The sequence below is a fragment of the Penicillium verrucosum genome (genome assembly GCF_028828655.1).
Source record: "Penicillium verrucosum strain IBT 35672 chromosome Unknown utg000004l_segment0_segment0, whole genome shotgun sequence".
Lineage (NCBI taxonomy): Eukaryota > Fungi > Ascomycota > Eurotiomycetes > Eurotiales > Aspergillaceae > Penicillium > Penicillium verrucosum.
Window position 1 is genome coordinate 853,698 of NW_026643213.1, and position 26,029 is coordinate 879,726.

The 26,029-nt window shown below is 48.0% G+C and overlaps 11 protein-coding genes across 11 annotated transcripts; 9 read left to right on the forward strand and 2 right to left on the reverse strand.

Moving 5' to 3' along the window:
• Positions 1-777: 777 nt before the first annotated feature.
• N7516_009794 (uncharacterized protein) lies at positions 778-1,044 on the reverse strand (the record flags this gene model as incomplete). Its single annotated transcript, XM_057222513.1, has 2 exons — positions 778-807; positions 871-1,044. 2 exons carry the CDS (start codon positions 1,042-1,044, stop codon positions 778-780), a joined length of 204 nt encoding a protein of 67 aa, XP_057069734.1.
• A 906-nt stretch (positions 1,045-1,950) lies between these two features.
• N7516_009795 (uncharacterized protein) lies at positions 1,951-3,486 on the forward strand (the record flags this gene model as incomplete). Its single annotated transcript, XM_057222514.1, has 3 exons — positions 1,951-2,054; positions 2,108-2,303; positions 2,350-3,486. 3 exons carry the CDS (start codon positions 1,951-1,953, stop codon positions 3,484-3,486), a joined length of 1,437 nt encoding a protein of 478 aa, XP_057069735.1.
• Positions 3,487-4,270: 784 nt separating this feature from the next.
• On the forward strand, positions 4,271-5,848 carry pigc (phosphatidylinositol N-acetylglucosaminyltransferase; the record flags this gene model as incomplete). The annotated part of the gene is made up of 2 exons (XM_057222515.1): positions 4,271-4,598; positions 4,671-5,848. 2 exons carry the CDS (start codon positions 4,271-4,273, stop codon positions 5,846-5,848), a joined length of 1,506 nt encoding a protein of 501 aa, XP_057069736.1.
• Positions 5,849-6,781: 933 nt separating this feature from the next.
• Positions 6,782-8,273, forward strand: N7516_009797 (uncharacterized protein; the record flags this gene model as incomplete). Its single annotated transcript, XM_057222516.1, has 4 exons — positions 6,782-6,858; positions 6,920-7,212; positions 7,277-7,880; positions 7,934-8,273. The coding sequence occupies 4 exons, from the start codon at positions 6,782-6,784 to the stop codon at positions 8,271-8,273; spliced, it is 1,314 nt and encodes a 437-aa protein (XP_057069737.1).
• Positions 8,274-8,496: 223 nt separating this feature from the next.
• On the reverse strand, positions 8,497-11,780 carry N7516_009798 (putative NRPS-like enzyme; the record flags this gene model as incomplete). Its single annotated transcript, XM_057222517.1, has 2 exons — positions 8,497-11,433; positions 11,484-11,780. 2 exons carry the CDS (start codon positions 11,778-11,780, stop codon positions 8,497-8,499), a joined length of 3,234 nt encoding a protein of 1,077 aa, XP_057069738.1.
• Positions 11,781-12,463: 683 nt separating this feature from the next.
• Positions 12,464-13,786, forward strand: N7516_009799 (uncharacterized protein; the record flags this gene model as incomplete). Its single annotated transcript, XM_057222518.1, has 3 exons — positions 12,464-13,172; positions 13,224-13,369; positions 13,442-13,786. 3 exons carry the CDS (start codon positions 12,464-12,466, stop codon positions 13,784-13,786), a joined length of 1,200 nt encoding a protein of 399 aa, XP_057069739.1.
• A 537-nt stretch (positions 13,787-14,323) lies between these two features.
• Positions 14,324-16,028, forward strand: N7516_009800 (NAD-dependent succinate-semialdehyde dehydrogenase; the record flags this gene model as incomplete). Its single annotated transcript, XM_057222519.1, has 4 exons — positions 14,324-14,353; positions 14,444-14,531; positions 14,594-15,838; positions 15,892-16,028. The coding sequence occupies 4 exons, from the start codon at positions 14,324-14,326 to the stop codon at positions 16,026-16,028; spliced, it is 1,500 nt and encodes a 499-aa protein (XP_057069740.1).
• A 205-nt stretch (positions 16,029-16,233) lies between these two features.
• Positions 16,234-17,528, forward strand: fluG (uncharacterized protein; the record flags this gene model as incomplete). Its single annotated transcript, XM_057222520.1, has 2 exons — positions 16,234-17,334; positions 17,394-17,528. 2 exons carry the CDS (start codon positions 16,234-16,236, stop codon positions 17,526-17,528), a joined length of 1,236 nt encoding a protein of 411 aa, XP_057069741.1.
• A 1,482-nt stretch (positions 17,529-19,010) lies between these two features.
• Positions 19,011-20,676, forward strand: N7516_009802 (NAD-dependent succinate-semialdehyde dehydrogenase; the record flags this gene model as incomplete). Its single annotated transcript, XM_057222521.1, has 4 exons — positions 19,011-19,155; positions 19,206-19,382; positions 19,438-20,041; positions 20,091-20,676. 4 exons carry the CDS (start codon positions 19,011-19,013, stop codon positions 20,674-20,676), a joined length of 1,512 nt encoding a protein of 503 aa, XP_057069742.1.
• Positions 20,677-21,117: 441 nt separating this feature from the next.
• On the forward strand, positions 21,118-22,629 carry N7516_009803 (sugar porter family MFS transporter; the record flags this gene model as incomplete). Its single annotated transcript, XM_057222522.1, has 1 exon — positions 21,118-22,629. One exon carries the CDS (start codon positions 21,118-21,120, stop codon positions 22,627-22,629), a length of 1,512 nt encoding a protein of 503 aa, XP_057069743.1.
• A 950-nt stretch (positions 22,630-23,579) lies between these two features.
• Positions 23,580-25,321, forward strand: N7516_009804 (fungal specific transcription factor domain-containing protein; the record flags this gene model as incomplete). The annotated part of the gene is made up of 6 exons (XM_057222523.1): positions 23,580-23,922; positions 23,970-24,375; positions 24,425-24,633; positions 24,687-24,819; positions 24,877-25,101; positions 25,162-25,321. 6 exons carry the CDS (start codon positions 23,580-23,582, stop codon positions 25,319-25,321), a joined length of 1,476 nt encoding a protein of 491 aa, XP_057069744.1.
• Between the last annotated feature and the right edge of the window lie 708 nt (positions 25,322-26,029).

Genomic DNA, 26,029 nt, shown 5'->3' on the forward strand with positions numbered 1-26,029 from the left:
AGAATATTAGCTATAAAAGATAATAGAATATATAGGGAGGATATCACTTTTATAAAGATATTAAAATTAGAAATAAGAATTAGAATATATAAAAAAGTATTAAGAAGAGTTTTATTACTTTTTAAAAGAAAAATAAAAAAGAAATCTAATTAAAATAAATATTATATATTAAGTATTAGGCTAGGGTACATAAAAATCTTATTATTAAATTATAATAAAATATAAGTGGTATGTTTGCAACCTTTCTTCTCTCTCTTTCTGGTCTCTAGTAGCTTCATCAGTATTGCTTCGTGGTCTCATCTAATACCCAACAACAACCTTGCTTTGGCAGAATCTAGGTAAGCTAATTTACTCTGGAGTTCTCAGAAACAGGTCGATTATGAATACTGATATAGTCAACGAAGCATTTAGTTGCCCTAACTCCCATACCTCTATCGCTTACTGGGACACGGTTTGCTTCAAACCTTATCACAAGCTTCGTCTGATTACCTCTTCGAGCTATATAGTCTTCGAGCCGCCTTTTATCCGCCTGGAGAATGAATTCGAAGCAAAAGCGTCAAAATCGCTCGAAAAAGCAGTGGAATGGTGCAGATCGTTCGCAATATAGGGCAAAGCATCATGGGCACCAAAGACTATCCAGAATATATCCCATGAGCCCAGAATATGACTGGTCTTGCCATTCGCCTACGCGAGATCGTCCAACGTGAAGATTATTAAATCAACCAATGCGAAAAGGCAGGGTAGCTACCCGATAACCCAAAGGGACGACAACGACAGTTAGACAAGTGGCATACGGAACTGCGAAATCTGGAGCAAAGTTACTGACTACATATGTAGAATTCAGAGCCAAGCCATACGCCAACAACATACTCTATCCCGTCGGTCCTTCCTAGCGAGCCTACCTCTCCCTTCGAAAATTACCACAATGGGTACCTTATTCCCTGTTTGAATGAAGATCGTGCACAAAGAGGCGGCTGCTGTGGTCGTAAGTGCGGATTCTGTTAGAAGCCACGCAGCTCCTCCCATTCCAATGGCCATGGACATTGTACAAAAAGTGCAGTTGCTGTCTTCCGGCCCGGCGCTTTCCCCTGGACAACCTTGGAAGGAACAAGAGAAGCTTTGTCAGCCGAAAATCGACCGGTGGACGTCAAGCGAGGGTTGTCTGGGTTTGCTGGGTATGACCGATCCATGTTGTCGGCTTATACTCCCATTGCCGAAAGGAAGGTTGGCTTGCGTTCAAAGGTTTTGCTTCAGTCAGATTCGCCTTGCTACCATAGACTTGATATTCGCTAATTGTAGAAGGTTAAAGATCTAACTGTGTTGTCTAGGATAATGATCGGCTATACGTATTGACGATAACTTAAACGTCAAAAGAAGGACATACAAAAAGACATACAAAAAGACATACAAAAGAACATACGAAAAGACATACGAAAAGACATACAAGAAGACATACAAGAAGACATACAAGAAGACATACAAGAAGACATACAAAAAGACATACGAAGAGACATAAAAAGAGACATAGCGCATAAGTGTAGAATGTAAAACATCACGCTGGATAAATGTCTCATATTCCTCTCCATCGTGCGGCGAACTATGTTAACGGTCTCATCTGATATTGGATTGCCGTGTTAGCAACCCATCCATATTATGTCGTCTAGTACACATCTTTTCAATGTCACTTTGCTGACATCGTCACCTTCCAAGTATGACATCGTCATCTTCCAAGTACTTAATGCTTCCAATGTTATCCTCATCACACGAATGTTCCTTCCGGTTCATTCTAGGCTTTCCTTCAAAATCCCCTTAGGTCCCTCCTATTATTGTTCCTCTGCCTTCTTCATCCCTCGTCATCATTTTTCCAACGTTTGTTTTTCCAACGTTTACTCATCTGTTTCATTCGTGTTCTACATCCATTTCATCTCCTCTATCCTCGTTCTCGTCAATATGGCGGAAAACGGGGTCCATGAAATTGCGGATCAGTTAGAAACCCCCACAGCACAATCTCCGGCTGCAATCCAAGTCCCTGTTTCCCAGGATGGCGCGACTGGGTATGCTCTCAGGACTCATTTCTCGATGGAGGGACTAACACATGCGTTCCTAGTTCAACTGGGTCTGATCTCACCGATATCGATGAATCACTCATGCAAGATGATGCCCCTGTGTCTCAATCGGTTCCAACCGCAAGTCACTTCATAGATCCTGCTGCTCCCCGGGTGAGCTACCAAGTTTCCGCATCTGGCGAACTCATGATTATGGAGGAGCCCCGAACTCCCCATTCAAAAGGCTATCCCTTCCTGGTCTAGCCCCCCTCCTGTGTTCCTATCACTCGATAGGCTTGTTCAGGAACTACCTGCAAAGTCGGCATCCTCACCCATCACCACAAAAGTTCGAGCTCCGTCCCTGGCCGTAGAGCGTATCATGGGCCCAAAGCAGCCAATTCCGGCCCGGATCCTTGAGCTTCTTGAGGAGTGGCATGAGGAATTCCCTCATACAGACCATCCTTCGGCTTTGACTGGCCGTGCGCCTTCCACTTGGAATAATTTCAAGGCTTTCAGCGATGATGGCGATGAGTGCGAGTTATCTATCTTTCAGATATCGGTCAAAGTTCCAGCCCGACGCGCAGTCACATATCGAATTATGATACTGCACTCCCAGAATGGGCCCGAGGAACTTATCGTTTATGGACAGCCCCGGCCAAAGTTCAAGGCACCTTTGACCAAGGGTACGAAGGGACTGTACCTGCTGGACTGGCTCGAAACCGAGAAGAAAGGTGAAGTTCAGGCTTGCGGTTTGAAACTGTGGAGAACCGATGACAAGAAAATCACGTTCAGTCCACGCATGTTTGATGATGGACGGAAATGCACTCGGCTCCCAGGGGTCAATGATTATTTCAACATGCGTCGGCCAACCACTACGCCAAAGAAGCAGTCCAATGCCAATGACGACAACGAGGATATCGCGTCCAACTCATCCGGATCGTCGCTTTCTGCCTTCTTGAGGTCTAAGCGCCAAGCTTGCGCCGCCGGTTATTACGAAGCAGAGAACGATGGTGGAAACAAACCCCCAATGACACCCCTGTTGTGGGGCAGGACCACCACGCCCATGCCAAACGAAAGTCGCGCTCACGTGCGTGTCCTTGGGAGTCCTTTTAATTCTCAAAAGAGGCGCCGCAGCACACTGAGCTCTGACGATGATGTCTCCGTCCCTATTCGCTACAAGTTGATGTTGGATATGTCTCCGCAGGTCCGCATTTTTAAGACCCATGATGCAAACGTTCTATTCCAAAGGGCTCAGGAGTTTTACAAAGACATTGACAATCGCACGGGACTGCTGTGCACTTCTTCTCGTATTGAGGGAGTCCGATATGTCGGGGAGGGCTGCGTGGATGAGTTGGATATCCTTCAGGAGGATGTTCGGAAATTTTACCGTCCTGGTGATAAAGATCCCGTTGTCGAGGTGAAGCCCGCAGTGGGTTTCTAGATTCCGGTGGGATTCGGTGTGGTCAAAAGCTATTTAAGTGATGATTTTGATCAATAGCTGCTCCTCGTCACTTTCGATGGAGTCAGCCTAGTGGCCATTTGTGACAAATTTGGCATGTGTATTATGTGACGAGAAAGCTTCATCAAAACCTGTCGCACTCCACGCATGCGTGTTCATGTATGTATGTGTATCTACATTCAAAAAATGCAAAAAAAAAGGACATTTGTCCGAACATCGTCGTCTTCATGTATCGAGATCGGGTCAAAATGGGGACTCTCAGAGCTAATTATTCCTAGGCATTAATATGCCGTCTTTGCTAAGCTTAATTGCAGTCTCGTTGTTTATTCCTCTTGAGGGGAGTGACTAGGGAGATTTTCTATGCGTTTAGGGCTTGTTTTGCTAATATTGCTGGTTTTATGGACCAATTTGAGGTTATACATAGTTCCAAACGAGGACAAATATATATCTCTTGATATTGCAATTATACAGATATTCATGCATTGATAACGGGTACATCTATAGCCCAGCTATACCGAATATACAAATCAAAGATTTTCAAAGATTTCCAATGTCAAGTAAGTGATTTGAAGCCTTGAATCCTACCTAAGAAATGAATCCCAATGACTCGTGAAGAAAGGGCTGATGAGGTCACGTGCGTGTATAGATAACTGCTGAATCAGCATTTATATGCCCGCCCTGTTTACAACAAGCCCGTCACATCTACATTACAACGGACTTATTTTCTTCTCACGCCATGCCCCGAGCCTAGTTCCAGTTGTGCTCGATGACGTCTCCTCCCTCGTTAGACCCTTTTCCTCCCCCGATTCCTGTCGACACCCATCCCAATCGCGTCCCGGGGTCCAAGTCTCCTGAGCTCCAACGGTCCCTCCCCGACCCCAATCGACTAGCGCCCGAGGATGCATACTTCGCACCCTCAGTCTCGCGCGGCCGGTCAGCGCCCAGCAATTATGAGGAAAATCTGCGGTCGATGAACGGCGACAGCAGTGCCCATATTGGGTCTGCTGCGACGTTGCGGAAGAAGTTGGGCGGCGCGGGACGGCGTCGCAAGCGGAAGAGTGCTTGGAAGAAGTTGCTTTGGGTTAAACAATCGTGTATGTCTGCTTGTGGACTGGACGCTGTACAAAGCTTAAGGTTGGTGTTGCGCTGTTGCTAACAGTTCATAGATCCGGATAACTACACCGACACGGAAACGTTTCTCGACCACCTTCAACGTAATCCTCGGGTGCGCCCATACGATTTCTGGCCTCTGGTGGCTGATTCGACTGTGATTGTTCAACATGTTTGCTCGGTGGTTATCTTCGTTTGCTGCTTCGTTGGCATTGTCCAAGATCGAGTGAGCCCTGTCTCCATTGTCTGCTGGGGAAGTGTTGGTACGGCAGTAGGCTGGATTCTCTGGGATAATTGGATCTGGAAGGAGCATGAGGAATCCGTGCAAAGTGTAGATGGAATCATTGGAGGCGATGATGGATCTAGTTCGACTTCCTTTGCTAGCGCCGTCGACACACCCGCCAATGACACACAATCCGACGATACCAGGATGAACGCCATTCACGGCCTTGGGCTGTCTATGAACGGCAATGAATCAAAAGAACAATTCGCCCGTCGCAGTGCGGATTTCAGCGAGAGCATCGACACTGTGACTCATTTGATAGGGCTGAATGGTGTACCGTCTGCTCCTGGCAGCTCCATCATTGGCACTGCGGACCCGTTCATATCGCAAGATACCCACCGTGTTTCGACGCTATCACCGCGCAACCGTCAGCGCTTGACTACGGTCAAGTCGGCGTTCCTTATTTACTTCGCCCTCCTGGGCCTCAGTCCTATCTTGAAATCTCTTACCAAGTCCACCGCCAGTGACTCTATATGGGCGATGAGCTGCTGGCTTCTAATCATGAATATATTCTCTTTCGACTATGGGAGCGGGGAAGGCGCAGGCGCCACCACCAAGTTCCCTGCCTCTTTGTCCACCAACGCAGCTGTGATGGCTTCTACCGTGCTCGCGTCCCGGTTGCCTTCTACGACACATGTGTTCAGTCTCATGCTGTTCTCCATGGAAGTATTTGGGCTGTTCCCCATATTCCGGCGTCAACTGCGACAAAAATCCTGGACTGGTCATGTGCTCTTGACACTGACCCTTGTGATCGTTGCTGGTGGCGCTGTTGGTGTCACGCTGAGTGGTGGATGGGCAGCAGCCATCATTGGATCTGTCCTAGGAGGCATCCTGACTGCGTTTGTGATGGGCGGATGCAGCTGGTGGCTTATCAGCTTGCAAAAGTACAAAAACGTTGTGATCGGTCCCTGGGACCCTGCCCGGCCGATAATTCGACGCCACTGGAACTAAGCCCCTACGTTTGACTATTGATGACTTTTACCACTATTGTAATATAGATTGTGGGCGTTTAGTTGGATTTTGTTGTTGCTTATACCCCTAGATTAATGTATCATTTTTGAAACATCCTGAACGTTTCAAGTTCCATCCTTCACCCAGTTTTGGCTGCGCCTCATGTCAATGCTTGTGGAGTTGGATCCGAAGGTGACCTATTTCCTTCAGGAAATACTTCAAGAAACCTTAATATATTATATTCGGGTTTCATTTCTATGATCATTGGGTATAACTAAGGGGGAATGCGGGTTAGGGTGGAAATGAATGCGCAGACCTGACATACCAACCTTGTCCATCCTACACTACTATCATTGACCATTTATTTACTTTCAAAGGGAAAAAAAAAAAAAAAAAAAAAAAAGCCCTCAAATTTGAAACGCCTCAATTGGAATCAAAGAGATCATAGACTCTGCACCTATTTTTACCGTTTCAATTATTGGGGGCCAATATCTACTTTAGGCAGCGCCCCAAACCTCTTGGCATACCACAATCTCACTCCTTAGCGCGCGCCTCAAATCCTTCTTTTCAGGGGCTTTCCTTACTGAATTATTTGATGGCACAGCTGGAGTAACATTCCTAAAAGGAATGGCCCACATGCCCCGCATAGACCGATCAAGGCACATGTTCGACAGCCCTGAGACGATCATTCCGGCATGTCTTTTTTGTTTGGGCGTTCTGCAGGACTCGAGGAAATATATACCTCACCTTATGTCCCTCATGTCTTACTCTATTCTATTCCTCTTTGTTCGGTTTACTTTGTTCGCGGCTTGAAGCTGCTTTTCGACTCGAGACGACAGACTGGGTACCTGTTCATATATTCTTTCGATCACCGGATACATTTCTCGACCTGTTTATAAACATATCACGACTGTCGTCTAATCATTTCCCATCATGTTCAAACGCCTTGCACTTGGCCTGCTGGCCGTTCAGTCCGTGGCTGCTACACACTTTGCCATGTACATTGACGAGTTAGTACAAACTTCTTCAACTACGCTACCCTCCTGACTCCCCAGCTAATACCCATCCTAGATACCATGTTACCGACCTACCGAGCCAGGACAAGACGGAGGGGATTGACTATGCGATCATGGGTTTCGCTGCCTCAAAGTTATTCAATTCAGACTCACCGGAGGCATACAAGCCATTCGAGTCCCCTGAGACCATGCGCAAGCGTTTCAGCCCCGATACCAAGCTAATGATCGCCATCGGTGGCTGGGGTGACACCGCTGGCTTTTCCGAGGGAGCAAAGGACGAGGCTTCGCGTACGCGATATGCCAAGAATGTTGCTTCTATGCTTGACGAACATGGATTCGACGGAGTCGGTAAGAAATCCAAACAAACCTTTGCAAATTTTAAAGTCGCAAGCTTATTAACTTTTGTTTACAGATATCGACTGGGAATATCCCGGCGGCAACGGTCAAGACTACAAAGACGTGCCGAATTCCAAGAAAGTGGGCGAGATCGAAACCTACCCTCTCTTCCTTGAAGCTCTTCGCAAAGCAATCGGCGACAAGGTTCTTTCTATCGCAGTCCCCGGTCGTAAGCAGGACTTCATCGCCTTCACCAAGGAGCAGGGTCCTAAGATCTTCAAGTCTGTCGATATGGTCAATGTTATGACTTATGATTTGGTTAACCGCCGTGATAACGTTACCGACCACGCTAGTGGTGTTCAAAAGTCCCTGGATACTATCAACGAGTATCTCGCTATTGGGGCTGATCCCGCAAAGCTAAATCTCGGCTTCGCGTATTACGCCAAGTGGTTCACCACCGACCCCGACTCCGATTGTGATGAGAACCCTCTCGGCTGCCATCTCGCCAAGCTCGAGAACGACGATGGAACCGACAATGGAAAGTCCGGCGCTCTTACTTTCGAGGCTAGCACCGTGGCTGCTGCACCTAAGGATCTGAAGGATAGCACTGATGGATTGTGTGGATTCGGAGCCAAGGCCAAGTGCCCATCAGGACAGTGCTGCAGTGCCTCCGGCTACTGGTATACATAAACATCACCTGCTTCTGATTGAGATATGAACTAACTTTCTACAGTGGTACTACCGATGAGTTCTGCCAGGCTGGTTGTCTCTCTGACTATGGTACTTGTAAGGGTCTCTCTATCACCGACTCATGGCGTAAAGCCCAGAAGGATGGCAAGGCCGACGATAAGGGAGGTGGCCAGTACTACTTCGACAGCGAGAACAACCTCTTCTGGTCCTGGGACACCCCTGAATTTATTGCCCGCAAGTTCAAGGAAATCGTCGCGGAGAAGAAGCTTGGTGGTGTCATGGCTTGGAGCTTGGGAGAGGATACCTACAAGTTTGAGCACTTGCAGGCTATGCAGAAGGGCCTTGAGTCTCACGCTCCCAAGGCCGAGAAAGGCCGTGCTTAGGGAACTAGATACAGAGTCAGTCCTTGGAGGTAAGCTTGCGAAATAATATACCAGATTGCTTTTACTGTCCTATAATGAGCGTTTGATTCCATGGTTACTCCGTGTTATCTCTACATCTCGCCTATTGCTCTCAGATTTCCTATCCATGTCTCTATCATCATATTAATCTTTAAGTGGGATACCAAAGTAAAATCCAAACCATCATTATATTCTCCGTTCAGTACTATGTAGTCCATCGACCCATCCACGACTCAATGTACCTTTGTATCAAACCGCCAGCAACGGGGTCTTCCACAAGAGCCAAAAAGGGGCAGTATTGAACCGTGTGTTCGGTTTGGAAGGTAAGTCCAACCTCTTCACTCCCCTCCGACTGGCCATAACTTTGATACTTAGACCTCCAGAAATCAACAAGCTTAACACTCGGATTCCTCTCCGGGTCCTGCTCACTACTCTCCAATCTCCTCAACCACTCCTGAGGAGACACAGCCTCAAACTCCGGTAAGACCGATCCCTCTCTCAAAGCAGGAAGCAAATCCTCCTTCCAGCTGAAAGTCTTGGGATTAACCAAATGGTATACCAAATTAGCATCGGAAGACCCAACGCCATTCATGGCAATATCTGAAATAGCCTGACCACATTGATCAACAGGCAACCAACTCAGCCGTTCATTAAGAACCGGTAATGCACCGGTAGTCAACGCACTTCGGAACATGAGCGCAACAGCCTCTGTCTCATTCCATTGCGCGCTTGCCGTATCCCCGCCAAGCTGGCCGATTCTCAGAACGCGAGCTTGAATACCCGTCTGGCGCATAGCGTTGCGGGTGATGTGTTCCGTTACCAGTTTTGATCTCCCATAGCCCGTCTTTTGTGCGTGGTCCAAGTCTTCAATCACGGTCTCGGGAATCGAGGCCGGTTTGGGGGTATTGCTTGCGGCGCTGACACTTGAGCAGAAGAAGAAGCGCGCTGGTGAAGGTAGACGGGAGCGTAGGCAGAGGTTGATGAGGTTGTACGTTCCGCGGATATGTTGCTGCTCGAAGGATCGTACACCCAGGTTGAAGTTCACGGCCCAGGCACTGTGGATGACGCATGTCAGGGATGAGAGTAAGTGTTGCAGATCGTGCTCTTTGAGTCCTAAATTGGACTGTGACATGTCACCAGGGACGGCGTGGAGCTTGGCGGCTTCGATATCAGTGAGAACGATATTGCGATCAGCTAGCGATTTGTATAGGCGAGCTCCTGCCGCTGCTTGTCCTGGTGCACGTACGACTGCCCAGACTTCGGAGACTGTTGGACGTTTGAGTAATTCCGAGATAATGAAGGCTCCCAAATTTCCGGTTGCGCCGGTGATCATTACCACCTCTGTTTCTGGGGTTCGGGTGACGGTTGGGAAATGTTGAGTGAAGTGGGAGTACTTTTCGATCATTTCACGCATGGACTCTAGTTCATCTTCCTTCTCAAATTCTTGACCAGTTCGCAGTTGGTAGAGGTGCTTCGCAAGAGCATTAATGGTGCCTTTCTCGAACACAATGTTCTGGGAAAGCTGATCTCCTTGCTCGCTGATATCAATATCGCGCATGATGCACCTCCAAATTTGCGTTGTCTGCAAGCTGTCGATTCCAGCCGAGAAGATATCGGCCTCAGCGCTAGGTATCTGAACACCCAAGTCTTCGCTGAATCTTGAAAGGAGCCAATCCTCCAATTCTGGAACGCTGAGCGCGAGGGAGCCTCCTTTCTGGCCACTCCCTTCGAACTTGGCATATATCTGCTTAATATCCTCCTCGAATTGCTGATAAACTTGCGCTCGTATACAGGTCCCTTTATCAGTTCTGGGGTATACAACATCAGCCCCCTTAATCACGACGAGCTCCTTGGGGATCCGGGAGAACGTCTCGGCGCGAGCATTTGCCGCTTCAATAGCTGGCCAGACAGCTTCCAAAAATTCATCGTCGCTTAAGTGAGGCACCTTACCAGGCGCGCGGAAAATGAAAGCCCCAGGCACAGTTCGCTGGAAGCCGAACATAACGCAGTCACTCACGATAGGTTCTTCTCTAACGCGACCTTCAATTGGAATAGGAAGCACCTTTTCACCATTGACCAACGTGATTCGATCATCCAGCCGACTCAAATACTTATAATAATTGCCCTTCTCTGGATCTGGGTGTTTGGTGAACAAATCGGCTGTTCTAAAAGAGTTCTCTGGATTCTTTGCGTTATATGGTGGCTTTGAGTTCGAAGGGCCCTTGCTGGGTAGGCCGTCCAATGCAACACATTCAAAAACCCCAGGCGAGATCTCATCCATCAAAGTGAGGTCCGCAACAGGACGGTGCAATCGCATATACTGCCACTCTTTATCTTCCGGGGCTCGGAAAGAAGTCATGATCTGTCCCGTTTCCGTCGCTCCATAGTTGGCGACCAGATTCACGCCCTGTTCCACAAGACGATCGCCAAGATCATCTGGGCAGCTAGAGCCACCATATAGCACGAGTTGCGGGCGGGCTAGTGCTTGGATACCTTCTTGCTTCTCTGCTAGTAGTTTGATGACATATGGCACAGCGCTGATTTGCTGTGGCTTGGCTACCTGAAGCGCATCGAAGAGATTTTGATACGTGACCGGAAGAGAATGGTTTCCCAGGTACGCTGGTGCTCTTGTAAACAATGCTCGTCCAAGCTCCATCAGAGCATGAGAGTGGAAAAGCGGGCTGATAGTGAAGAGGCGTAGGCCGAAGCTCTTCCGGAAATTGGCTAACGTTTGAAGGTTGGTAAGGAAAATTGGCTTCGGGAAACCGGTACTCCCGGAAGAGTGTAGGATCCAGGCAATCTTCTTGCCTTCTTGTGAGGGATCTGCACCGGCGCGTTCAAGTTCAAAGCGAGGGTTGCTAGCAGGACGGTTGAACCAGTCCTCCCTTTGTAGTAGAAAGAAGCTACTGCAAGCAGGGCGTTCGATACAAATATCAGTTACGACTTGCTGAAACTGTTTGGTGTTGATAATCTGGCAGCAATTTGCCATGTCCATTAGCCGGGCATAAGCCGGGGCTGTGAGACGTGTAGATAAGAAAAGCACAGCATAGCCGAGACGATTCAATGCGAAGAAAGTTACCACGACCTCGAAGCTAGATCCAGCTAGCATAGCAACGACAGGCGCTTGCTCGAGACTTGGGTCCTAGAAGCGAATTAGTTGAGTTTGATATGGAAAAGCGGAGTCATTCTTACTGCAGGTACAAGTCCTTGCTGCATGTAAAAGCGAACAGCGACATCAGTGTACCGATCGATGTCTCCCGCTGTATGCTCCTCGAAATCAGCCGCTCCTCGAATCGGGTAGCATACTAGAGGCCGTTGTGCCTCATCTGGTTGAGCAGCATGAGATTTCAAAAGTCCATCGATGGTTGCGAATTGTTCAAAAGCCGGCCACTGGGAGTGAAGCGTGCCGTTCAATAGCCGAGTGGCGATATCTTTGGTCTGGAGTGGCTGCACGCCTGCTTTGGTTGTTGTAATAGTTATTGTAGCCATGGTTGTTGTTTAAATTATAGTTAGTAGTTCATTTGCTCCTAGATGGGTTTTATATCTGGCGGAAAAGCCCCCATGTTGGGGTAATCCCACGCATTGCGGGTGCTTTTCCGGGTTTCCGATGTGATGTCCCCGGAAAACACTTTCCCCCGGTTTTGGATATCCAGGCTATTTCCAGCTGCCAATTTACGACTCATGTGAGCGTTAGCCAGATTAGGTCGTATGTCAACAATAGGTGCGGTGTTTGACAACTTTCGCCGTATGAGTAGACCTCAAGAAAACCCAATCCCACAGCCCAACCCAACCCAACCCACCAAATGGGTGGGCAATGAGAACCTCTAATTTTGCCAAAAGAGAGCACGAAGAAGAAGAAGAAGAAGAATGCAAGTCTAAATACAGGTCTAAAATTTGAAAGTTAGGTTTTCGGCTACGCTTGCACATTTTATAGTCCCATGGGAGAGTCCCGTCTACGAACCCGTTGGCGGCTCTGCCATGTCAAATCCGAATTGGGCTTAGTTGATTTTTATTTACTCCATGGTCTGTCACCTTCACATTTCCTTTTCCATCACTTTTCATCAGCTTAACCACTGGTATTGCTTTTCTCTCAATACCTCAACAGCCTATCACCTCTTCTTTCGTCCAGTTTGATCAGCCCTTTGTTTCCTTGTCTACATCATACAATCAACATGTCAACCCCGAAAAAGCCTGCCGAGCCCCCCGTGATCCCTGAAAGAATATCGTCTCTCATGGCACCCACTCGTCAGTCAGCGCTACGGACTCACAAGCAAAGGTCTGTAAATGCAGCATCCCGCCTTTCTGAGATGTCGGTTGAGTCGACAGCATCCGATATTCTTGATGCGAAACTTGCGGCAATGGAAAGTGAACTTGAGTACATGCGGTGTGTCCGAGACGGCCTTATCGAAGCAAGACAGGCTGAAGAGATCTCCCACGACGTCTTTCAGCGAGAAATCCAACCCTTCTTGAAGTCCTTCCGTTCGTCGTCGTCAACCATTCAAGTCCTGAAGACACAACGTCCATTGATCATCGAAGACATTGATGAAGAGGTTTCGGCGAAACGTCAGAGGATTGAAGGACCGGTTGACCAAAGCCTGCTCGAGCATGCTTATCGCGACGCTATGATCTCCCGTGTGCTGGGTGCAAGTGCAAAACAGAAGGGTCCTAAGTTTGATCAATCAAGGTTCAGGAAGGAAGTCTACACGTACTACGGTGTCAATGAGCATTGTCGCCCTGGCTTTGGGTGGTGTCATGTGTTAGGCACTATACTTCCCGAAAAGCATATCAAAACTGCCCATCTTGTACCCAAATCTATGACATCTAAGGAAATTTCCCACCTATTCGGAGTCAGTGATGGAGTTCTTGGTGACCCCCGCAATGGTAAGAATGTTCTCTTTATGGCCAAGGAAATGACTGACTTATACAAATTAGGCATCACACTAGCAGAAAATATTAAGCTACTTTTCGACCAAGGTACAATCGCGATTGTACCTATGCCCGGCCCAATGGAAAGTCCAACTCAATGGAGGTGTGTTATTTTGGACGAATCAAAAAAGAGACCTTCATCGGTGTCTCAGGTGGATCCTATATGAAATTGAAGGTCAGTATTACCAAAGCTATAGTTGAATATTATATTTATGATATAATAGGAGATTGATAATAAGCCGTTGACCTTCATTTCCGACAACCGTCCTCGCCGCCGGTATTTGTACTTTTGTTTCATCATTGCGTATCTGAATGCGAAGAGCCGAGGAGCCAGTGACGCCGTTGCGAAAAAGGTTGAAGCCACACGTTTTTGGCCCTCCGGCGGCGAGTACCTTAATCGGTCAACACTGGTTACGTTAGCTCGTTGTGTTTCAGGATCTGAACTCCCTGAATCCCTTGTTCAAGACAAGACTTACGACTTCGGTGACACCTCCACTCGTGACTCTGACGCTGGAACTGTGCTTGGAGCTGATGTCCGTGACGCAATTCTTGCCATGAGGAACCTCTAACCCAGTGCTATGCTGCAGCCCTGGAGGACAAGCCACGACTGACTCTAATTTGCTTTTTTCCTTTTTATTTTTTCCCGGCGTTTTTCGAGGCTTTTTCGGGGGTTTCGGATTTTTTTTTCTTTTCTTTTCTTTCGCTTTTGCTTTTGTTCCGCAGCGACTATGATTATTGCTGAGCGTTAACTAGTTAGCGAAGCTCCCATATCATAAGGGGTCCCGTGACCTTCTTTTTCTTCTTGAAGTCCTCAAACAAATAAACAAGGTGGTGAGGCCTGAAATTTTAATGACATGTGATCTAGCATAGTGTAATACTTTATACAGATACGATTTATAGATACGATTTATGCAAATAGCCAATAGCCTACTTGAAGAAGAAGGATATCAAAATGGGCCGAGGATCTACTCCAATTTCGGATATGAGGGGTCATCGCCAGGGTACATAAAGGGCATGGGGTTTCCCCTCTAGTTACAAACATCACTTGCCGGTGAAGTTAGTTACTCTACCTTGATCTTATATTCAAATCACTTTTAATAATCAATATGGCGACTCAGTATCAGCTACCATTCAAGGTATGGCTTCTATCCCTCTATCCCTGTCCCGCGGGGTACTCGGTGAGATGTCCGAAGTGTGGAACAAAACGCTAACTCGATTTTCTACAGTTAGCAGATCCCAGTCTGCTGAAATTCGACTCCATAATCGGCAAAAAATGGGTCGGCGCAAAGAGCGGAAAGCGGTTTGAAGTACTAGGTAAGTCAGTTTAAGCTCTACATCCTCCAACACAAAGACCACAGCTAACATACTCCCCTCAGACCCCGGCACCGACAAAGCATGGGCCAGCTGCCCCGCAAACGCAGCAGAAGATGTCTCCGCCGCCGTTGAAAACTCCCACACAGCCTTCGAGCAATTCCGCAAAGTCAACCCGCGCCAGCGCGCAAAGTGGCTCCTAGAATGGCACAACCTGACCGTCGCAGCCCGCGACGATCTCGCCCAGATCGTAACCCATGAAACCGGCAAGCCGCTGGCAGAAGCATACGGTGAGATTGACTACTCCCTCGGCTTCCTGTGGTGGTTCGCCGGAGAGGCAGAGCGCATCCAGGGCAGTGTATCAACAGCCGCGGCGCCGAACCGTCGCTTGTTCACTATCAAGCAGCCGATCGGCGTAGCAGCCGCACTCGTCCCATGGAACTTCCCCGTTGCTATGGTTCTGCGGAAAGTCGGCGCCGCCCTAGCGGCTGGTTGTACGATGGTCGTTAAGCCTAGTCCTGAGACGCCGATTTCGGCACTCGTGTTGGCGGAACTGGCGCAGCGCGCTGGTATCCCCGCTGGTGTGTTGAATGTGCTTACTACGGACTTGGAGAATACGCCTGCGCTGAGTGAGGCGTTGTGTAAGCACCCACTCGTTAAGAAGGTGACTTTTACCGGCTCGACGCGGGTGGGAAAGCTGGTTGCTTCGCACTGTGCGCACGGCCTTAAGAAATTGACTCTCGAGCTTGGTGGAAATTGTCCTTTCCTTGTTTTCGACGATGCAAATCTCGACCAGGCGGTTGAGCAGCTCATGTCGCTGAAATGGCGTCATGCGGGTCAGGCCTGCATTACTGCCAATCGTATCTACGTGCAGGCTGGTGTTTATGATCGATTCGCTGCTCTTCTGAAGGAGCGCACTGCTGCCATTGTTGTTGGTCATGGTGCCGTGGCTGGTACTACGATGGGACCGCTGACCACGCCTCGGAGTATTGACAAGGCCTCTGCGCAGGTTGAGGATGCTCGTCGGCTCGGTGCTGATGTTATCTTGGGTGGTAATCCTGTGACGTCGAAGCCTGGTTATTTCTTCGAGCCTACTATTCTGTCGGGAATGACGGAGGACATGCTAATCTCACAGGAAGAATCATTTGCACCTATTGCTGCGCTGTACCGGTTCGAGACCGAGGAGCAGGCTGTCAAGGTAGCTAATGATACCAGCATGGGTCTGGCTAGTTATGCTTTCACCAAGAATATTGATCGCATGTGGCGTCTCTTGGAGAACTTGGAGGCGGGCATGATCGGAATGAATACAGGTGGGTTTCTTATGAATCTTCCTATGCATAACATGTCTAACAAATCTGTGCAGGCAACTCATCAGCCGCCGAGTCGCCTTTCGGTGGTCTTAAGGAGTCTGGTTATGGCAAAGAAAGTGGAAAGGACGTGGCTGTCAATGAGTACTTGGTTACCAAAACGGGCACTTTGACAATTGAAGGGCAATATTGAACATTCCATGATCTGTATAGATCATCTCTATCAAATTGAAATGAAGTTTATGAATATTGTACTTTCTTAATTGTGATTGGCCAAATGAATCCACCTTTCTCCAAGCGTAGATCGAAATGGATGTTCTGATTGGCTACACACAATCTGGGGGAGATCTTGTCGATATCAGATTTTCTTCATTGCACACACCATCAATATTGTCAATATGGACAGCCTTAGTCCTCTACGAGATCTGATTCAGTCCCACCCACTCATCGACCACCATGCGCACAACCTATTGAACCGCGAGTCAGCGACCGACAGCGACAATTACCCAATCGAGGCCATCACCTCCTCAGCAGACGGTCGGGCCCTAGAAAATGCCCGCACCACCCTCCCCTCACTGCGGGCCATAACCCAGCTCTCCGAGCTATATGGCCGCCCCTGCGAAAATTGGAATGACATCCAATCCGCCCACAATCAAAGCGTGCGCGAAGACTACGACGACTTGATCCGGAACTCTCTATCAGGCACGCACGCACTGCTCCTCGACGACTACCTCAGGGACGACGAAGATATCGAATCTTCAACCTGGCACGATAGCTTCACCGTCTCACCGACAAAGCGAATCGTACAGATCGAAGCCCTGGCCGAGTCCACAATCCTGCAGGTCTCGAACGCGCGCAAGAACGGCGAATCCGTCTGGAACAATTTCCGACAGCTGTTCCAGGATGCTCTCGGCGAGGCTTTAGATGATGCCAATATCGTTGGGTTTAAGTCGGAAATTTCCTGTCGTACGGGGTTAGATGTTGATCCGTATTCCTCCGACGATACCACACTCGGCGGGTCATTGATTCGCATCCTCGATTCTGGAACGACCAGGTCAGGGTTCGAAGTCAATGATAAGCAGATCTGTGATTGGATTGTTCAGCAGACGCTGAAAGCCATCTCGTTTAAGAAGAAAGCAGGTGTTGCGAAACCTTTGTTGTTCCACACTGGCTTGGGAGATGATCGAATTAATCTTTTGCGCGCGAACCCGGCTTGTCTGCAGCCTTTAATCGCCCAGTATGCTAGTGCGGATATTGTCCTGTTGCATTCTGGATACCCATACACGCGCGAAGCGGGTTATCTCGCTTCTGCTTATCCCAATGTCTATCTTGATCTCGGGAAGGTCTTTCCCATGGTTAGCCGCGAGGCGCAGATGAAGGTCCTGAGAGAAAGTTTGGAGATCGCGCCTACCAACCGTCTGCTCTGGAGTACTGGTGGCCAGTTTCACCCGGAGACGTTCTGGTTGGCTAATCGGCAGTTCCGCCAGGCTCTTGAGACGGTTAGTTGGAAGCCTACCTTTTTGCTAGCCTTGACCGATGCTGATTTTCTGTCTTGCAGGTACTCGTTGATTATGTTCAGCAAGGCGACTTCACTGCGACTCAGGCCATGAAGATAGCTGCCGATGTTCTGTTCCATAACTCCAATCACCTTTACAGCCTCGACTTGACTCCGTCATACACCGCTACCGAGTAAATCGTTCACTATGCAACAATGCACAGGTATGTACATGCCTTTGATGTCTATTACTAGATGGATACTGACAATTACATCACAGCTGATCCTTCTACTCTCACGCTATGCCAATGCACAGCCGTTGGGTATTGCCAACGCCGTTGCCGAAGTCGATCACCGATCACCGAGGGTCTAAGTTCTCTCATACGCGATACAGGCCGGCGGTGCTATCGCCAGAGCAAGTGAAGAACTATGTAACAATCAAGCAAGCCACACCACCGCATTCGCTATCCAAGCTGGAAATAGCGCCGGTTTGCGGGTTTGAGAACGATACGGAGCACGAGATGCGTAATTATTGATGAGAAGTATGTATATTGAATTATCATATTAGAACTGAATGTGATCATGATTTCTTTCATGATTCTTCACGCCGTCTTGCCCTCATCCTAAATCGTATACATAACCCAAGGCCAGCAGAGCGATCTAGATCCAGCGCTACCTGGAGTAACAAATATCTATGTGCGCGTGAAATTCAACCACCAAAATAAAATCCCAAAAGGAACATGCAATGCATGTAAATGTAGCACCAGGCGGGTAGATCGTTGTATGTGTGGTCTCAAAGCGGAGGCCGGAGTCGTGGATCTCGATTGGCCGTGGGCCAGACACCTCATTACTTGTGTGGCCCACAGGGACGCCGGATGATGTCCACTGAGGAAGCAAAAGGAAACAACTCGGATTTTACCCCGGTGTAATTCACCGACTTGTGGCATAGAATGAGAAGAGCAGGCAAAGTGGCCGAGGGTGCAGTGCGTAATTGGGGTAAATCAGTTTCATCCATAAGGACAAGATCAATATGGGCTTCCGGTTTTCATGCGACGATCTCCATACCATACCGGTCTGAAAGATATCGAGTGATTTCAGACCAGTTAGAGTCGGTAGTCACGTCGACTGGGTCGGCACTCCAAATAGAGGCTCGTTTACCAGAGTACCTATCGCGTAGTAGAAGAGTTTGGGTCAGGGTCTCTCTCTGTTGAATAAGCTGCCCAGATGGTTCAATGGCCGGGCTTTCCTTTCCAGTAGGTCGCTCTAAGGGAAGAGATACATGTACGACAGTACCTTGGACTACGTCCCCCACTACAATATGTACCGGATACCGGATTGCTGCTGTTCGGCGACTCAGGCCCGCTCCCCTTCCCTGGAAAGCGCCCATAAAAAAAAGAAAAAAAGAAAAAACTAAAGTGAGCAACAACAGTCCAGAGTGTGGGCGTCATGCCTTAACTCTGAACTTTATAGCGGAAATTACGCAGCCCAATTCCCGGGGAAGGGCTTCTCGGAAGGAGGCCGTGTCAGTCTCCGGGAGTGATATTCCGAGGGAAATTACATAGTACAAAGTAGTTAGTTAGTTAGTTATATATAATGATAACAATGTTATTGCCCGGTGTATATCCGGTAACGAATATTCTCTTCACTCCAATTGCGCCTACAGATATCCATCATCCCTAAATGTCTAGACTTTCCTTTCCACAAAAGTCGTCGGAGGCTGTTTTAAACAACGTCATGACAGCCAAAGATTTGGAACTACTTGTTCAGGATCAAGCTTTTATTGATGGATGTTGGGTGAAAAAGGAGCAAACCTTCAATGTATATGGTTCGTCTCGAACAATCACTGTATATGACACTCAGCTCATTATTCACTAGAGCCATCCACGGCACAGGTTCTCGGGACTGTAGCAGACTGTGATTTGAATGACATTCAGTCGGCCATCGAAAGTGCAAATGTGGCCCAGAAGAACTTTTACTCTTCAACTACAGCTGCACAACGTGGAAATCTACTGCGTAACTGGCATGATTTGGTCATGCAAAACGTTGAAGACCGTAAGGATCTTCCTATTTCCAAGGCCCCGCTTTCACCTCTAACAGCTGTCTTTAGTGGGAAGAATTCTATGTCTAGAGAATGGCAAGACTATCAATGAGGCCAAAGGCGAAATAGCCTATGCGGCGAGCTTCATTGCTTGGTTTGCCGAAGAAGCAACGCGCTCGTATGGAGACACAATACCATCATCGACACCGAACACCATTGTACTGACCGAGAAAGAGCCAGTTGGTGTCTGCGGTATCATTACTCCATGGAACTTCCCAGCAGCCATGATCAGTCGGAAGGTTGCCCCAGCTCTGGCTGCTGGGTGTGCCGTGGTTATCAAGCCACCAAGTGAGACGCCATTTACTTGTCTCGCTCTCACAAAGCTGGCTTTGAAGGCGGGAATTCCTGGTAAGGCCATCCAGGTCTGCCCTACAAAGAATAGGCAGGTGGCCTCAGAGCTCGCCACACACCCTCTCGTTCGCAAAATTAGCTTCACTGGATCTACCCATGTGGGCAAGAATCTCGCCATACTAGCAGCTGGCACCCTTAAAAGGACTAGCCTCGAGCTAGGCGGCAATGCTCCTTTTATTGTCTTTGATGATGCCGATGTTGACGTTGCTGTCGAAGGAGCCATGATGTCCAAATTTCGATGCTCGGGTCAGACTTGTGTGTGGTGAGTTTACTTCTTACTATTTGTTATATAAAATCTAACGATAGAATAGTGCCAACCGCCTCTATGTCCAACGAGGCATTTTGGACAAGTTCACTCGAAGTCTGGTACAGAAGGTCTCTGAACTTCGCTTGGGACCCGGGATCGAGGACACGTGCACGCAAGGCCCGCTGATCAACGCGTCCGCCGTCAACAAGGTTAAAAGTCATATTGAAGATGCCGTGTCAAAGGGTGCGTCCGTGGAAATTGGTGGCTCGGCGCCAGAAGCACCTGGATTTTTTATGCACCCTACCGTCCTCTCTGGCGTAACAGTGGATATGTTAGTTGCTCGAGACGAGACATTTGGACCTCTGGCTCCGATCTTCCCATTTGATACAGAGGAGCAAGTCCTACACCTGGCTAACAGCACCGAATTTGGCCTTGCTGGGTATATCTTTTCTGGCAACGTGGCGCGTGTTATGCGTGTGGCAAGAAAGCTTGAAATTGGAATGTGTGGTGTCAATACGGGAAAGATTAGTGCAGCTGAATCGCCTTTCGGAGGCGTAAAAGAGAGTGGCTATGGTATAGAAGGAAGTAAATATGGAATGGCTGAGTATCAGACTATCAAGACAATTACTCTGGGGAACCTTCACATGTAATGTGAAGCCCAATACTTGATACAGTTACTTGAAAACAGAAGACTTCGAATAAATTTCTCTCCCTCTTAATATGTTAAAACAACTACATTAGCTCCACAGTAATATCTGGAATAGCCTCATAAATTTATGCTTTACCCGATGTCTCTTTCAGTCACCGTTCCAGACACTCAGGTCCTTATATTCCGGAAGTGTGAGTATATCTCTTTGTGAACTTTATGTATTGAACACCGGGCATATCAACTGAGCCAGATGTTGTATTATTGCAAACGTGGTCAGTCATTCAACACGTAAAACGAGTTCCGGGTCCGGGGTACCCCGGATTTCTGAGGTTTTACCCCCCGGGTGGAAGTAAGTTAAAACACTACAAGAACCAACAGAAGTTCCAGTTCAAGGTTGTTCCCCTACAATCTCGACATATCATTTTCAATTCCCACGTTCACTATGAACTTTGAACTCGAGGGTACGAAGCTCTCGCTGGGCGTTGCCTTCACCACTTCTTGCGGCTTCTTGCTCTTTGGTTACGACCAAGGAGTCTTTGGCGGCCTCATTGAAAACAAGAGCTTCCAATCAACCTTCCAGCAACCTAGTCAAATGATAATCGGACAGATTGCTGCAACCTATGACCTCGGCTGTTTCTTCGGTGCCATATTCTGCATGGTCTATGGAGATCGAATTGGTCGTCGGCTTTCCATCGCCCTAGGATGTATCGTGCTCACGATCGGGGCCATAATACAAACAGCGTCGTTCAGCGTAGCGCAGATCATCGTCGGCCGATTCATTGCTGGGCTGGGAAACGGTCTCAACACAACTGCAATTCCAGTCTGGCAGTCCGAGATGTCCAAGCCTCAACACCGTGGTCGCCTGGCCGTTTTCCACCTCGTCCTCAACCAACTAGGCAACGTGACGGCCCAGTGGCTCAATTTTGGTCTTGGATATATCGGCCATCAGCAAGTCTCCTGGAGATTCCCGATTGCCTTTCAGATTTTCTACGCCCTTGTTACACTCGTTCTGCTTCCATGGTTACCTGATTCGCCACGTTGGCTCATTCAAAAGGGTCGACTCGAGCAAGCCAAGGCTGTCACAGCCCGACTCCATGCCAAAGGTATCCATGATCCCGATTTATTGGCTTTACATGAAGCATCCGTTCAAAGCGTTCAACATGAGCTTGAAGTCTCCAAGGTCAGCTGGCGCACTCTCTTGCAAAGGGACAGCCTACAAACCAGAAGGAGAGTCCTCCTAGGAATGGGCACTCAGTTCATGCAGCAGTGGGGTGGCATCAATGCAATCAACTACTATTTGCCCGTTGTATTTGCCTCTCTGCAAGTCTCCCGCCAAATGTCACTGATCCTGTCCGCTTGCAATGCGATAAATGTTATGGTTTTCACTGCGGTCGCCCTGACAACCATTGAGAAGGTTGGCCGGAAACGACTCATGCTATGGGGCGCGGTGGGCCAAGGCACTTGCTTTGCCCTGTTGACGGCCGGCCTGGGTGTCGGAGGAAGTCAATGGTCAGCAGTTGCAATTGCATTTGTGTTCGCTTACTATACTGTGTTCGGCATGTCCTGGATTGCCATACCGTGGATGTATCCGGCAGAAATAAACACCCAAGCCTGGCGCAACCGTGGCGCTGGACTTGCGACTGCGACCAACTGGATCTGCAACTACGCCGTTGTCTTGGTGACCCCCATTGGTATCGATAATATTGATTGGCGTTACTATATAATTTATGTTATTTTGAACTTTTCTTTTGTTCCTATTGTTTCTTTGTGGTATGTGGAAACTGCCGGTTTATCTTTGGAAGAGATTGATAAAATCTTTGAGGGACAAATACACAGTGTTCCTCTGGATGTGTCAAAAGGTGGCGCTACCACTGACAATGAAGAAGGCAAGGCTAGACAGGATGAGGTCAACAGTGAATGGATTGAAGCTGTTGATTCAAGCAAGCGAGGCTAGAGGAATCTTGTTACTTGGCTTGGGGCGTTTTGCCGGTCACTCGCTTCACCGATCCAAATGCACCCCTCCGCATCCATGGATGACTAATGGGACCACCGATACTCATTGGATACTGTCTTACCGCCTATTTCATCACCGCCTTCTTGAAGCATATACGCTGATTTCAATTTGAATTATGGTGGCCTTAGGCCTCAATTAATGCCTTAGGCAGAGACCCCTCCGTAGGTGGCCTCCATAGCAATCAACTCTCTTCCTCCCCACTTTCTAGCATACACCTTGTAGATACCACAATAATATGTTCTCGCGGTATGTATTATACTCCAATTTTGTATACAAGACTTCAATTCAACATCCTTCAATTTGATGTATGATGTACTTAGTTTTTGTAAAGCGAGAGTGGATCGAAATTACTGCATGGCAATATTAACCAATAAGAGGGTTATGTATCGGTGGTCCACTTAGTCGCCCGTACACGTCTCCGGGATTCGAATCCCGGCCCTCAACCATCTTGAGTAAGAATTAGATTATGAATCGCTATCCCTCTAAATTAATCTGAATGAGATCTGAATAAGATTTGGCAATGCCTCAAGCCAAGACCGTCAAGCCTGTACGCAAACACGTTACGACTGCATGCATTCCATGTCGAGACGGAAAGATAAAAGCATGTAATCCCGGAATCTGAGAATTGCTCGTGCTTGACTGACTATCGGATTGGGCTAGTGCGATGGATCAAAACCCTCATGCAAGAACTGCGAGTCCAAAAACAAGGATTGTACATACAGACAGCGCAATGACAAAAGAAAGTAGGTTTTGATATAGCCGCAAAGAAAGAGATCTCTCTGTATTAAGCCATCAACAGGATCCCTGTCCGCGTTGCCGTTTCGCTCTTGGCTTCAAGAGTTGCAGTCCTATCTCAACATATCCAGAATGTGGGCTTCAGAGTTCCGGATATGGACAAGAATGACCGAGATACCCTAAGAGGCATTTTGCACAGCTTAGGAATTGCCTGCGAGAATGTGTTAAGTGACGAAAATACATCCCATAGCGCAGGAGCCAGCTTTCCCGGGAGCCAGAGACCTGTTGATACGACCCACTTCGTGGCCCATGACCAGACAAACATCACTAGTTCTCAACCACCGGCTCCAGGATGCGATAATTATCATCCTGAGGATGATTTACCTCCACTTCATGAGCAATCTGCTGGTCAGATATCAGCAGAAAATGTCCCAGAAGATGCAGTGCTGCTAGATTATGATGATAATATAGCCCATATTCAGAATGGCGCAGGGCCGAGTCAGCTTTCCGAATCATATCGCACGCATGTTGTGGCACCGACACAGTTTCCCCCAATGATGACGTGATACCCAGTGAAAACCCGGAAACCGACAGCGAGGACGAAGTCACCAATCAATTTGCATGTCGCTTGGGGCGTGTGCAGTTGACGCACGACGGTCACCTACGGTATTTTGGGTCGACATCTAACCTAAACTTGCTTGACGTTTCAGTCGACACTAGACATCTTACATCTTCTCTTTTTCAGAAAGATGCACAAGAGATAATCGAGGATTTGGATCTCAACATAGAAGTGGAGGAGGCTTTTGAGAAGCATCTACTCCAGCTTTACTTTGCCTGGCAAGACCCATGTCTGCATGTTGTTAACAGTGAAGCGTTTTGGAAGGCCAAGTTTCAGAATCGATATGAAGGCTCAACTTCAGCTTATTATTCGCAGGCTTTATGCGATGCAATGTGAGCATATCCCTTGACTTTGAAAACTTCATGCTGATAAAATCAATAGGTGTGCAATGGGTGCAGCTTATGAGCCCAAGTATCATCCAGATCTTGTCACATTCCCTCGGTCTTTGTCACAGTTTTTCGGGGATAGGGCCAAAGCCCTCCTGGAACTGGAGATTGAAAACCCTTCACTGGCAACAATTCAAGCGCTGGTAATATGCAGTAATTATGAAGCTTCAGGTACTAGAGATACTCGCGGCTGGCTGTACAGTGGTAAGTCAAATTTCTATCTCCTTGGCTATTGGAAACTGATTCACCTTAAAAAGGGATGGCCATGCGACTTGCATTTGACCAAGGTCTCCATTTGGACGTCACCCCTTACGTGGAAAAGGGTATCATCACGGCCGAGGAATATAATATTCGACGAACAGTTTTCTGGGGCTCGAGTCTCAACGACCAGTATGGCATCTCTACATGCCACTTATCAAGCCTTGCGGCCTAACTAATACTTCATAGATTTTGGGGATACTATTTGGGACGGTCTGTCCGAAGCCCGGTAGCTGGCGTCTCTGTTCGAAAACCATGCTGGAATGACAGGTCTCCTACGTCTCACCAGACACCACGTTGGAGAGCTTATGGATGCCCGCAAGTCAATATCCAAGGTATAGCTAACCCATCTGAGATGATATTCCAGCAGTGGGTCGCTTTATATGACTTGATGTCCCCTGTAACTGATGTACTGTGAGTTATTAGAATTCTGATGCGCATCCTCATCAAACAAAGATACTAATCTCAATCAAGTTATGGCTGTTTGGAAACTTCGAGGACAGCGCTCCAAGAGCTCACCGCTGACACTGTCGCACGGCTGCTTGCTTGGAAAAATAACCTGCCCAATGACCTTAACGTTGATGCGACCAAAGAGTCCTACTACTATTTGCCCCACGTTCTCACCTTGCAGTAAGTTGATTATTTGGTATGATACGCTCATGTACTAATTTAAGAAGCTTGCAATATTATCAGTTTATGATTCACTGTCATCGCCCCTACATATCGAAAAGTCATATACAGCCCAGACCATTGCAAGGGCCTGGACCTGGACATGCACACAGAATGTGTCTCGAATCGGCAATCTCGATAGTCAAAGTCCTCAACATGTATGAGCGGCGATACGGTTTTCGAAAGGCAAATGTTCAGATGGTGTCGTACGTGTTTTCAGCAGCACTTATACTCATGTTTGTCACTGTTCCAGGCCAAAGCAACACTCAGCACTCTGACCTAGTAAGGTACCTGAGTACATGCTTCTGGGCATTGGATGAAATGGGCACTTGCTTTGAAAATGCGAAGCGAACAAGCAGATTTCTGAGTACTATTCAGCAACAATGGCATAAACGCAAGCGGGGAATGGCACAAAAAGGCGCAAAAAGGGGTCCACAGAACGAGAATAGTCCCGGCAAGCATCCGAAAAGGTCGCGAAATACAGCTGGAACACAGAACTGGCTGGGTAACAATCTATCTGGCTCTGCAGAACTGGGCATGCCTGTTGCCGTGGACTCGCCAATGTCTCACGAGACTCACGAATTTTCATTCTTTGGAGACGATGGGCCTGATTTGGTTGAATTTATGGATCCGGAGCTGTGCAATATTTTACTGAGTGATGGAATACCGCGAG